Consider the following 12,555-nt stretch of genomic DNA (forward strand, 5'->3'; position numbering starts at 1 on the left):
CAATAATTTCTTGAAAAAGTATAAAGCAATCATTTATTGCATTATCAAAACTAAAACTTGAATTTGTGGCATGCTTCCTATTCATGTTAGATACTTTATCAAAACATAAAGTATCTAATGAACTTGCTCTTAAAATGTGATTTGTAAGCAAGCAATAAAAGATATGATAATATATATTTAGATAAATACTATTATTGATATTTTTTTTACTTAACAAAGGTTATTTATTTTTGTTATCTTATTTATATTTATATCAATGCATATTATAATTGAATACGATAATAGAATTATCTTGATAAGATAAATTATATAGATCATTATGGAGCCACATTAGAAAAGACTATTAGTATTATGGTATATAGAAGGAAGTATGAAATTGATAACATGTAATAGTTATGATTTATATTAGTAGTTAGACTTAATATAGTATTATTATACTTATTGAATTTATTTAATTATCTAAAAAATTATGGTCATGTACAAAATATTTTTAATTTTTTTGAATCTAATTAAGTAAAATTTTATTTTATTTATTTTGATTTTAAATTTCTTATATATCTTACCAATTAATGGGAGGAGAATATTAAATTATGTTTTCCTATCCAATTAAGTAATGTATTATAGATCTGATTAGATTTTGATTAAAATTATTGGCCAATGATTAAAAGTTCATTTATGATAGGATTCGAGATGAACTTGATAGAAATGACTTGTAATTATAATCCTACATCATTTATTCTTGTTTATAAAAACATAAAACCTCTTAAAGATAAAATATTAGAAATCAAGATTATAAATCTATTCTTAATATCTTTATATTTCTATTCCATCACATATAATAGTACTATGAATGATCGATATTATTGTAGCTTTTGAATCTAATGATTGTGTTTAGAGATCAGATAAAGATTTTCTAAATGATATCGAATGATACATAATTTCGATCTTGATTTATTTAATTTAAATTTTAATAATAAAATTTTATATAATAATAATATAATTATAATTTTTATGTTTCTTTCTCGAATAAATATCTGAATTAATTCACTTCTTCCTGATACGGTGATCTTAGTTGTAAATGTGGCCTGTTGTACTTAACGAGTCTCGTGGCCGAGTATGCCTTCAATCACGAGTCTTCCAACTTCCATTTAGTGAATGTTGAGATCGAACTTGCAATATGGTTGACTTCTTTTATGTTATCATTCATGTCATCTACAGTGAAACCGACGGTGCACTGTCTGGGTCAGATCTTGTAAGAAAGCTGCGTTATCACTGTCTTTGTTACGATGGACTCTGTTGATATCAAGCGAGATGGGTTTCAGAAAAGTTTACACAAGTCATCTATCGGGTCCATGGGAGATCATCATCCCCATAGGAAGAAGGAAACGATGCTTGTGCTGTTTATTATGACTGTCGGCTTCGATGAAGGACCCGACCGCCTGCAGCCTCGTTCGTCAACCAAACAGGAGGAGCTTTCATGACGCAACCCTTCAACCAAAACGCATGCACGAAAGGGCAGCCCGGAGTAGGAGTCTACGCGAGGAATGATTGTGGCGAGGAAAAGGAAGAAAGGCCGGCCCACCCGCACATGGGGGATGAGCTAATGCGAGGCCCCATGTTGCGGGGCGTTGGTACGACAGGTTAGGGGTGCGAAGGAAGGAGGGAGAGAGAAGATCTCGGAGGCCGTGGTTTCCTGTTCTGCCAGTGGCGACGAGGCACAGAGACGGCAAAGGTTGGAGAGGAAGGTGGTGGCAAAAAGGGGGTAGCGTACACGGCAAAACGCGAACGCACAGTTTTGTCTATAGCAGCCTGGAGAAAGCTGTGCCTTCGTATATTAATGAGATCTTTGTTGCATCGAACCAGTGATGGATCGATTAATAGAGATCAGAAGAAGTCGGCGAGGAGGTCTTTGCTCTTGTCGACGCAGTTAGTATCGCTTGGTCCACGAGTTGGAACAGTCTGCATGCATAATTCCGATTAAAAGTATCATTATTTAAGAGCATGATAAGTTTGGTCGAACTGTTGGAGGCCTAAACTTAATGAGTATGAACTGTGTCCATGGAGAGATGGAACAAGGTTGAAAAGATATTTCGCCTGTGTAGTTGTGGTGGTCTGTCCATGATGTCATGTATCAGGGTGTTAATAATTTGTATAGCGTCAGATGTTGAGGGAGGGAAGCTTCTGCGATCGTCTCCTGATTTAGTTTACGTATGATTTGGAAATAAGCATGAGTTAATAATAAGAGTTGAGTTGAACGAATACGGAATGAATAATAATGTCTTAAATTTTAGTAGGAGCAGTTGAATTGCTATGTAGCGGGGTTGATATTTAATCAAGTGTGATGGGCGGCACAGTGTGTGTGAATGATTGAAGGAACGACCGGTGGATGAGACATTGGTGGTGTGGAACTTATGGCTTAAGCACTTGATGGGAACCACCTTCCTATTTCTTTTCTTTTCTTTTCTTTTCTTACATAAGAACACCATGTTTCTTTTGTGATATTAAAGAACTTCTTTCTTTATGTTCACGTGATCCCACTCACCATCTAAATTTAACTATTCAGAATACTATAATAATAATAATAATAAATCATGAAAACGTTATTTATTTAAGATTGACTATATGAATTTTTATCATCTTTAAGATCCATAAAAAATTATACATCTAGATATATTTTATTAATAATTTTTATCAAAAAAATTTAGATATTCTTTTATTTTTTTCATTATAACACTAATAATGAAAGAAAAAAATATATATTAAATAATTTTGAACATATACGACTACATGATGTTGACAGAGCTCGTATTTATAGTTTTTATATTATTAAGAATCTTACGATCAATAATAATAATAATATAATAATAATAATAATTTATTATTCTTTTCTAAGCAATAATAGAATGATCAATCTTATAATATAGAGTAATAAATTAATTATAAAAATAAAACTTTTGATATTTGTCATGTTTCACACCAATATATACCAGAATCATTCTTGTCTTAGGAGTTACTTCCGATATATATAGTTCACGATGATCAGACTGCAATCATCATTGTACATCAATGATATATAGTGTATTAGTATACTATATCATGAAATAAATTTCAGAACTAGATTTGACAAAACATATTAAATTGACTATAATCTATTACCCGTGGAGTCCTGTCATTCTTTTTGATGATAGAACTAGGTATATCCATTGATTAATTACTTGATTCATTTTAATCTTAAAATTTAAATAGTTTAACAAATAACTAACAATTCAAATTATTTTTTTATAAATAATTTAATATTAACAAAAGGATAATTCAAAATATACCACAAAGCTATTCTTCAAAATGATATTTCTTTATTTTAAATTCTTTTATTAAAATTATACTAAATTTATATTTATTTTTAACTTAAAAATCATAATCTATTTTTTATTTACAAAAAAATTTGGAGCTATTTTTAATAATTTTATAATATCATCAGTTTGCCCATCGTAATAGCATACGGTATGTCACGATATATACTTATAGTTGGTTGACACACTAATAAGATGAACCTTGCTACTAATATTACTTATTTCATTTCTGACTATTATTAAATTATCGAATATATATGATACCTATTCATAAAAATATATATTTTTAATTATCCAACACTTAATTTTATAAAAATATTATTTATCTTAAAATTATCGTATAATTTTTTTTAATCTCAAAGATATCTAATGATCCTATAATAATGCTCCCTCATCATCATAGAATTTAAAATTATTTTTTATTAATTGATTGTTAATATAATAATATTTAAATTTTATTTGATGTGAATGTCACTTAAAAATATCGCATGTAGATACCTTTTTAAATTAATATGTTTTATATTCAAGTCTATAAATAAGAAGCAAAAGTAATATATATTTCAAATACATATATTAACAAGGCATACGATCATCCTCTTTAAGAAAATACAGGTACGTATAAACATTAATTATGAACTCCTTAAAACTAGTCATAAATTAATAGATTTTGAAGATGACCGTGGAAGAAATTTGCTACAGTAAACGATAGATTATAGTCTCAAATTAATCTCATAATTTAAATATATTAAGGTCTTTTATGAACATAAATTCAATAAAAAAAGTATATATATATATATATATATATGTTAATAAAGATTTTTTACTTATCAAGGAAGTAATTAAAAACATAAGATAATTAAAAAAAAATTATTACATCAAACGTATATGATACTCATATATGTGAACTCGAACATAACATTTATCAGTTACACATTATCTAATCTAGATGTTTGATTTATTATGATAAATTAAAATTATTATTTTTAATTTTTTTTTTATTTTTTAATAAAAATAATAGTTATGTTAATGGTTCATAAATATGATTTTTTTTAATCAAAATTTATGCCTAGAACCTTATAATAAACAATCAAAATATTTTGATTTCATACGTGAACTCAAATATGGCATCAATTAAAGTTTTTATCAACTAAAATATATATATATATATATATATATATATATATATATTTTAAACCTTTCTTTATGATAAATGAGTATAGTATTTCAGCAACCACTCAAATTGAAGTATCGTAAATATGATTTATATAATATCTGTAAACCGAGGCAAATCGGATATATCCACCGACCTTCGCACTTCCGCCAACAGTCGGTTCCCGAACTGCCCCAACGAAAGTTGAAGCCTTTTTGCCCCTTCCTCATCCCTCTCGGTTACCACCGTAACCACGGCCGGCGAGATCTGCGGACACACCTGAGCGGCGGCCGGAGATGTCTGATTCCGATGTCGGACCGGCGGCGCTGCGTTTTTGGTGGAAATAAAAGGTGGGGGGATTGGGGGGATCGATCGATTGGATGCAGTAAAGCGATCACGTTTTTTCTGGCCCTTTAGATTCCAATGCTTTGTCCTCAGCTGCTTTGTTCTTGCCCTTCGCTTCGAACTGTCGTCTGTCGCCCGATCTCGCCTCCCGGAGCTCGGTCGATCGCTTTCGATGCTTGGATGCAGCTTTGTTGGGTTGGGTGTAGTGCTAGGTTCTTTCCTTTCTCTTTCGCTTCAATACAGGGCTTTGGGCATGCCTGCTTCAGTTGTCCCGTAGACCGAGGTTTCGGATTAGATCAATCTGCTTTTGATTTATCTGCTCCTTCTCGTGAGGATGTCTGAAATCTTGGCTTGGGTTTGAGGGTTATGGTGTTATATTTTAGGTGGTTTTAATTGGACATTATAGATTGTTGTTGGTGTGCTGATGGTGGTGTTGGTGTTGGTGTTCATTTCAAGAGCTTTTATGGGAAAAAGTTGAGCTTTTCCCCCCTTCTTTCCTGTTAACATTCGTCATATTCCAGGAAAAATTGCAGCTTTTTTTTTCTTGCAGAGATTCCTTAGGAAATTGTGTTATTCTCTTTGATCGTGCCTTTTTTCCCGGAAATTCCTATAAATGCTATGTCTCTATGCTTTCCCCCTCCCTGTTTCTGTTCTTTTCTATGTATGGGGACTCTTTTCCCCCTTGTCATTGACTTTCTTGCTTGCTTTAGCCCAGACCCATCGAAGTCCTGGCTCCGTTTCATGTGCTACAGTCTGCCCTTCTGTCTGATAGAAGTTCAAAATCGCATCTTTCTATCGTCATCTGTCAGCTTTTTTTCTTTTTTCACCTTTTAGTCGTCTCCCTGACAGAGAAACTTGGAAAGCCGTCTTTTTGGTGTACAATTTGAACGAGCGGAGGTCGAGGCTAGAATACCGGGTTCTCACCATCTGTCGAGTAAATCTAACGTGAAGAGTCCTATTCGCTGCAGTAACTTTAAGAACGAAAGCTCGGAAAACACATGCTGTACATTTGCGCTGTTATCAGCATTTCCTAAATATATTTCTTTGTTTTCTTGTAGCTGAAAGCCTAAAGTGTAACTCAGTTTCTTTGTACCTGTGGAGATGTTCTGCTTGTTAACCCTGGTGAGTGATTTCAAGGCATTTTGCTTGAGAAATAGGTCGTGACCGGAAACCTTTTCTGATTCATGCCTCCCCTTTCTCCATTGCATGCTTCCAGGCATTTAGGTGAGTGGGTTTCATAATAGGAAAGCACAGGATCTGAAAAAGCCATTTCCCGGATGTATCGGAAGGATGATCAACATATTTGACTTTAGTGCCGGTGTGGCTGGGAACAAGATGCTGACAGAAAGAGCTCACAGAGATGGTACATCTTTAGGCTTTCTGTTCATTTACTCTGATGAGTCCATCATGAATATTCTTTTTCCAGATTTATTGTTAGTTTGAGCTCTTTGGATCATTTATGCTAGAGTTTTCACTTTTTAAGTTAGTCTTCATTGTAAGTGATTACTTTGTTAGTGTTTTAGACTTCTTGGAAGCTAGAGTCATGAAGCATAGTTTGCCGATTGTGGATGGCTAATCGGTTGTCTTCTGGAATTTCAGCTTTTTTCAAGTCGATGTTTTGTTTTTGTAGTGAAGATCTGTCCGTTCTAGTTCCGTTAACATTCCGTTCTTCTGCCACTCAAATTAGTGCGCTTCAAGTCAACATTGCTATCATGCTTTCTTCTTAACCTAGTACGTTTGTATCATTCTTTTCATGATAATGTCAGTTCCTATAACAACCACTCGAAGGAATACGCAGATGGTCCATTTGTTGGTTTCTCTAAATTAATGTAACCGACGTTGTTTGCTTTAAATAAATGTCAAAATGCTTTTTTGTGAAAGCATTGATCTGCTTGTGTTCAGTTGTGCTTGTTGTTGAGCAGGTTTTCCAGTTAATAGAAACAAACATGATGCTAGAAAAGCCACCGCACCAAGTGGAACTAATGCAGATGACAAACAAGTAAGCACCTGATACTTTGTTATCAATCATGAAGCGTGACTTCGTTGGATGATCTTGTGTACTAATTTTCATATTTGTTTTCAGATAGCCAATGACCTGAAGCAGAATTTATCAAGCAAGAAAGCTAGTGGAACACCAATGAAGATGCTAATAGCTCAGGAGATGTCAAAAGAAACAGAGTCTATACGGAAACCACCTAGTGTCGTTGCTCGACTTATGGGCCTTGATGATGATCTTACAGGTCAGCCATTTCCAATGTCTAGTCAAAGAAAGTTGCTAGAGGGATACCCTCAAAGAGCCACAGCAGGTGTTAATAGAGATCACCGTCAACGGCAAGATGTTTTCAACAAGGCGGTTCCATATCAGCACCATAGACATGACCATGAGAAGATGGAACACAGAGATGTACGCAAAGTGTGGCAGCAACCATCTTGGAGAAGGAATGGAAGATGTGGTGAGAATCAGACCGAGCTAAGAATGGCCCTTGTCCGTCAAAAATTCATGGAAGCAAAGCGTCTGGCCGCTCATGAAAATCTTCTTCACACGAAGGAATTTCAGGATGCCCTTGAGGTTCTGAGTTCAAATAGAGATTTATTTCTCAAATTTCTTGAGGAGCCAAATTCCCTACTCTCAAAGCAAACAAGCGATCTTCACTCTATTCCTCCACCACCTCAGACAAAGCGCATTACTGTATTGAAGCCATCAAAAAAGGTTGAAACAAAGTTTGAAAAGGTAGTGAAGAAACACGAAAATTCAGAGATTGATGAGAGTGGATTGGAAACAAACAATCACCATTGGGAGCCTAATTTCAATCATTTAAATTCCGAAAGCTTCTTTCGGCCAACCAGGATAGTGGTCCTGAAGCCTAGCACAGGAAATCCTGCCAAACTACCAACTTCAACCATGTCACCTGAGTATCTAGCACGGACTGAAGTTTATGGTCACCTAGGAGTTAGTGAAGCCTTTGAATCAAGGTCCTTGGACAAGGAAAGAGCTGAGCAGATGCAAAAAAGTCTAACTGGCCATAGGAGGGATGAATCGTTGCTATCTTCCATGTACTCTAATGGGTATGGTGGAGATGCTAGTTCATTCAATCAATCAGAAACTGATTACAATGTAGAAGATGGTGGCTTTAGTGATTATGAGATAGTGACTCCAACATCACGCCATTCCTGGGATAAATTTGGCAGTCTTGGCAGTCCTTACTCAGCCTCGTCTTTTAGCCGGGTCTCATATTCACCTGAGTCATCAGTGATTAGAGAAGCAAAGAAACGGCTTTCTGAACGATGGGCTTTAGTGACATCAAATGGGATAAGTGAAGAACAATTACAGTTGCCTAGGAGCTCAAGCACTTTAGGTGAAATGCTTGCCATTCCTGAGGTAAAGAGAGAAGAATTTGTCGATGGGTTTACTGTCTCAAGCAATAGACCATCTGATGGAGAAGATGACCTGAGGTCACCAGCTTTTTGCTCATCAGTGGGTAGGACGAAAGATTCAGGAGACCTTTCCCCTGGGAATTTATCAAGGTCAAAGTCTGTGCCAGTGTCATCCACAGCTTATGAGGTCGTTAGCCTGAAATTTAAAGGTTCGGAGTCTCAGATTAGTAGATCCACTGTGTCAGAGGTGTCGAAGACCAAACATGGGAAATCATCTTTCAGAGGAAAAGTGTCGAGCTTTTTTTTCTCAAGGAGCAAGAAAACTAATAGAGAAAGACCTGTTTCTTCAACCCTGGTGGACTCCCGTGAGGTAGTAAGTAGAAGTGATGAGATACAAAAATCAGCTGACATCAGTTTGTCAGTGGACAGTCAAGTAAAGGATGAGGAACAATCTGCCGATGTACCTTCTCCAATATCAGCCACAAATGTCGCCGAAAAGGTTGGTTCTCTCCCAATCTTCTTATTAGTTTTCTCAATCTGTTTGAATTTGCCCTATATGTAGATATTGACTGGTGCTTGCTGTTCTTATTGGTTTGATCACTTCCATCTTCTACTTCACTCACATATATTTCAATGTTATATTTCACACTTGAATTTATTCAGTGATTAAAATCTTATACACTGCAGGTCATGCCATCACTTGAGGAACCCCGAACATGTGACAAGTCTAGAGAAAAGGAGAAACTCAGTCCATGTCAAAATTTCATTAACAACCTGGACCAACCCAGCCCTACTTCGATTTTGGATGCAACATTTGAAGATGATATGAATGAAAATTTGTGCCAGCTATCTGAAGCTAATGCTGGACAACAACGTAAGTTTTCTCTGGCATCCATGAAAACACTAGAGATTTCTATTTGCTGATTGTTTCTTTTATCTCCCATTCAGTGCTTTCCAGGGCTTCACCTATAGAGTCAGTCGCACGTTCTTTGTCGTGGGATGATGCCCATTTGGGAACGTTGTCCCCGAGGCCCTCAAATCTCTATAAACCTTTGTCCAAGGCAGACCACACCGACCAAGACTACTTTGTATTTGTTCAGAATTTGCTATATTTTGCTGGCTTAGAGAAATCTGATATGATATTCACTGGATGGCACTCTCTTGATAGCCCATTGGATCCGATGCTACTCGACAAGTTCTTGGGTAGGAAAGAAGAGGAACCAAATTGCACGGAGAAAAGCTCGACCCTGAGGCTCCTATTTGACTGTGTCAACTCAGCCCTTGAAGAAGTCAGTCGGACCACTTTAACGAGTCTCTACCTATGGAATGGGGCATCCTGTGGATCACGGATAAATGCTGGTGCAAGTTCTACATTGTCAGAGGCTGTGTGGAGTCTAATGAGGGATTGGTATTCCGGCAACGGGATATCGGTGTTTGCTGAGACCGACAACAATAGCCTCGGGGTGGATAGAGCATTGAGGAGGGAGGTGGAAGGAAACAAGTGGGTTGAATCGATCAGGATAGAAGTAGAGGAGATCACTGGAGAAATCAGTGGGGAGGTCCTGAAGGATTTGGTTGTAGAGGCTTTGGCTGACCTTCCTACTGCATGTATCTGCTGACCCCTTTTGTCCGTCAGCTTCTGTTACTTGGATTTGTTGTTTTTGCTGTGGAAGAGGCTGCTACAATGTTTAGATTTCTATGCTTCCACTAGTGATGATGTACGTAAACTATCTGATATGTGGCATTTGCTTATATTACATGGGTCTCCTATGTTTATTGCATGCTTCATCTCTGTAACTTATATGAAGAATTGAACTGGCATCATCAGTCGATGGATTTAATGTGCATTGCTGCTGAAGGTCAAGAGGAAATCCACCTGATCTGAAACAGCGGCAAGAGGGAATGGTTTCACAGTAGCCTGGACGAGGCCATGTGATCTCTTCTCGGAGAACAAAAAGCATACAATGGTAAGTGGCTGTCAAGTAGAGAGTTTGTATACTTAATACATTCTTTTTCTACCAATCTGACCAACTCCAGTTGATGTCAGGTTGACTAAAACAATGAACAGTGAAATCTCCTGGACATTCTTGGGATAAGTTCTGGTTAAGTTTGATTATAATTGTTCTAAATTAATGTGCAGGTCCGACTGTAAGATGCCAATCTGAACCTGGCATCTTGTTAATGTTCACATGGTAGTGGTATTGATCTGTCATGGATGCGTGTTTGTGGTTCCTCACCGACTTCATTAAATTATGGATCTAAGTGGTGCCGATGTGTGTGGTGTTCTGCACCATAATTATAAAGCGTGAGACGAAATTAATCTACCTTTCGGTGGAAAGCTACATTTGCTTGCCCAATAAACTTCGATGAGATATTGTGAGGTTGAATTCAGACACTTTAATTGAGTTTGATGGGCTTCAAGGAGAGAGACAGAAGAAGAAGAGGAATGTTTTGTCCAATAGGTTTTATACACTGCAAAGCTTTGCAATATGTTCTGCCCAATCTCTAAAACAAGACAAGGGATGATGAGCAGAGCTAAAAGAATAGAATACTAATGATTTCTAACACTGCAGCTTATTTCGTCCATCCATAAGAACTGTTAAACAGCAAACTATCACAAAAATAAAGTTGAAAGCTGCAGGAATTGTAGTTAAGTTATTTAATTTTATTAAACCATTGCAATAGATCACTTGACAAAAAAATTAAACTAACAAAATAGGAAAAGGAAAAGGTTTTTACACTTTAGTGTGATAAATCAGCTGAAAATATTCTTTAACTACAGCATAAACTTCACTAGCAAACATTATTGCATAACAGCTCTAAAAGTGAGAACTAAAAGTTCTTGTTCCAAACAGTTGACTCTAAAAAAGTCTTCCAAATTCTAAAAGAAAGGGCTGTAACTAAAAGTATTCATATTCAATCTGTATGTCTCACAGTATTCTAGTTATGATTAGGAAGGAGACAATGTGACCATAACTCAACATCATTGAGCTAATGAGGGAAATGTGAGATGATATAACACCATTAAGATAGAGCCAGGAGTAGTCGTTCATGAATCACAACTTTTATATGATTCTAAAAGACATACATATATCTTTCCTACTCCCAATTGGTACTCCGGCCTAACTCATGATCAATAGGAAAGAGCTTTGAAACTTTAGGTCACCAACCCTAAGTTTGACCAGTAGATGCTTTGAGATCGCCAACATTAAGTGGTGGCAAGTTCAAGAGGAGACAGAACGTATGATCCTTGACCTGGTTAAACACTTTGGTTTGTGCATCACATGGGGAGTTCCGACATCACTAATCAAGTCATGGCTATTCTTCATTTAGTTGAGGTCATCATCTCTGTCAATTGTTTGAACAGCCTTAAAACTTGACGGCGTCTCACATACCAAACAGTGAGGCAAGCACGTCTGCATTCATGTTGACACGCCAATCTGTGTCGGTGTCTTCGTGCTTCAATTTTCCCATAGCATGAATCATGGTGGCAGATGTTAAACGCAACATAGACAAGTTCATAGAAACTAGTTGGTGATGCAGTGTGTCACATCAAATGGTTGGGTGGTGAGAGTTATTGCTTCAATAATATAGTTTCACGAGTAATCTTGAGAGCAAGAATTCAAAGACTACAGCCTGGTTAGTATATATAATTGCAAGCTGGTTGAAGAACACTTCAGACTTGGTCAAATGGGATTAAACAAGGGTGCAAAAATAGCCATTAATTTGCTGATATTTCTGATGAACTGAAACTACTGAGAAGACTTTTGAGGTGTCAACTACAAACACTTGAGCTTAAGGTAGCATGTTGTACTAACCTAAAATATTCTGCTATATAACCTTCTTTCGAAGAGTGGTATCACATCTACCATCACCATTGTTGCAGTGAAGTGACATGATTGACATAACAAAGCAGTGGATAAAGAGACAGCTAGTTGCAAATAGGCATGCCTGTGTGTTCTTCTTCTTCTAATGTTGTTGTCCTTATCATGAACTGTAAAGACCACAAGCCTTTGCCACTTGCATCCCCACCAAACTCCTACTATCCAATGTCGCTCGCACAGATCAAGATGGAAGGCTACTCTCCCTGAGAAAAGAAATGAGGAGGATGGGTGGATGGTGGCCAAAGGGAAGGAGAGCAACCAAAGGCTGAGGGTTTTGGTGGGTAGCTCGTTGATGCTATACATCTTTACCCTCCCTCCATTGTTGGGCGCGTGCAGGTGTTGTAGCTATCAAACTCCATTTATGGCCCCGACGGCAAATCATTTGTTCTTATCGCCTTCTCCATTAACCAAATGTTTTCTGTTCATCTTGCGTATGATGAAAATAATGCTT

The 12,555-nt window shown here is 36.5% G+C and overlaps 1 protein-coding gene across 5 annotated transcripts; it reads left to right on the top strand.

Moving 5' to 3' along the window:
* Positions 1-4,647: 4,647 nt before the first annotated feature.
* LOC135583296 (uncharacterized) lies at positions 4,648-10,452 on the top strand. 5 transcript variants are annotated; one of them, XR_010489318.1, is made up of 9 exons: positions 4,648-4,850; positions 5,904-5,967; positions 6,062-6,208; positions 6,768-6,844; positions 6,929-8,719; positions 8,908-9,094; positions 9,169-9,938; positions 10,080-10,187; positions 10,268-10,452. XR_010489318.1 is itself a non-coding variant. In XM_065120809.1 (7 exons), exons 3-7 carry the CDS (start codon positions 6,136-6,138, stop codon positions 9,837-9,839), a joined length of 2,799 nt encoding a protein of 932 aa, XP_064976881.1. In that variant the 5' UTR covers positions 4,648-4,850; positions 5,695-5,967; positions 6,062-6,135; the 3' UTR covers positions 9,840-10,001. The 5 variants fall into 5 exon arrangements, 3 of the variants coding, with proteins under 3 accessions (XP_064976881.1, XP_064976882.1, XP_064976880.1); XR_010489317.1 differs by having other exon boundaries at positions 10,080-10,452; XM_065120809.1 differs by lacking the exons at positions 10,080-10,187; positions 10,268-10,452 and having other exon boundaries at positions 5,695-5,967; positions 9,169-10,001.
* Positions 10,453-12,555: the final 2,103 nt, after the last annotated feature.

This window comes from Musa acuminata, chromosome BXJ2-8 (genome assembly GCF_036884655.1).
Source record: "Musa acuminata AAA Group cultivar baxijiao chromosome BXJ2-8, Cavendish_Baxijiao_AAA, whole genome shotgun sequence".
NCBI classification, from domain to species: Eukaryota; Viridiplantae; Streptophyta; class Magnoliopsida; order Zingiberales; family Musaceae; genus Musa; species Musa acuminata.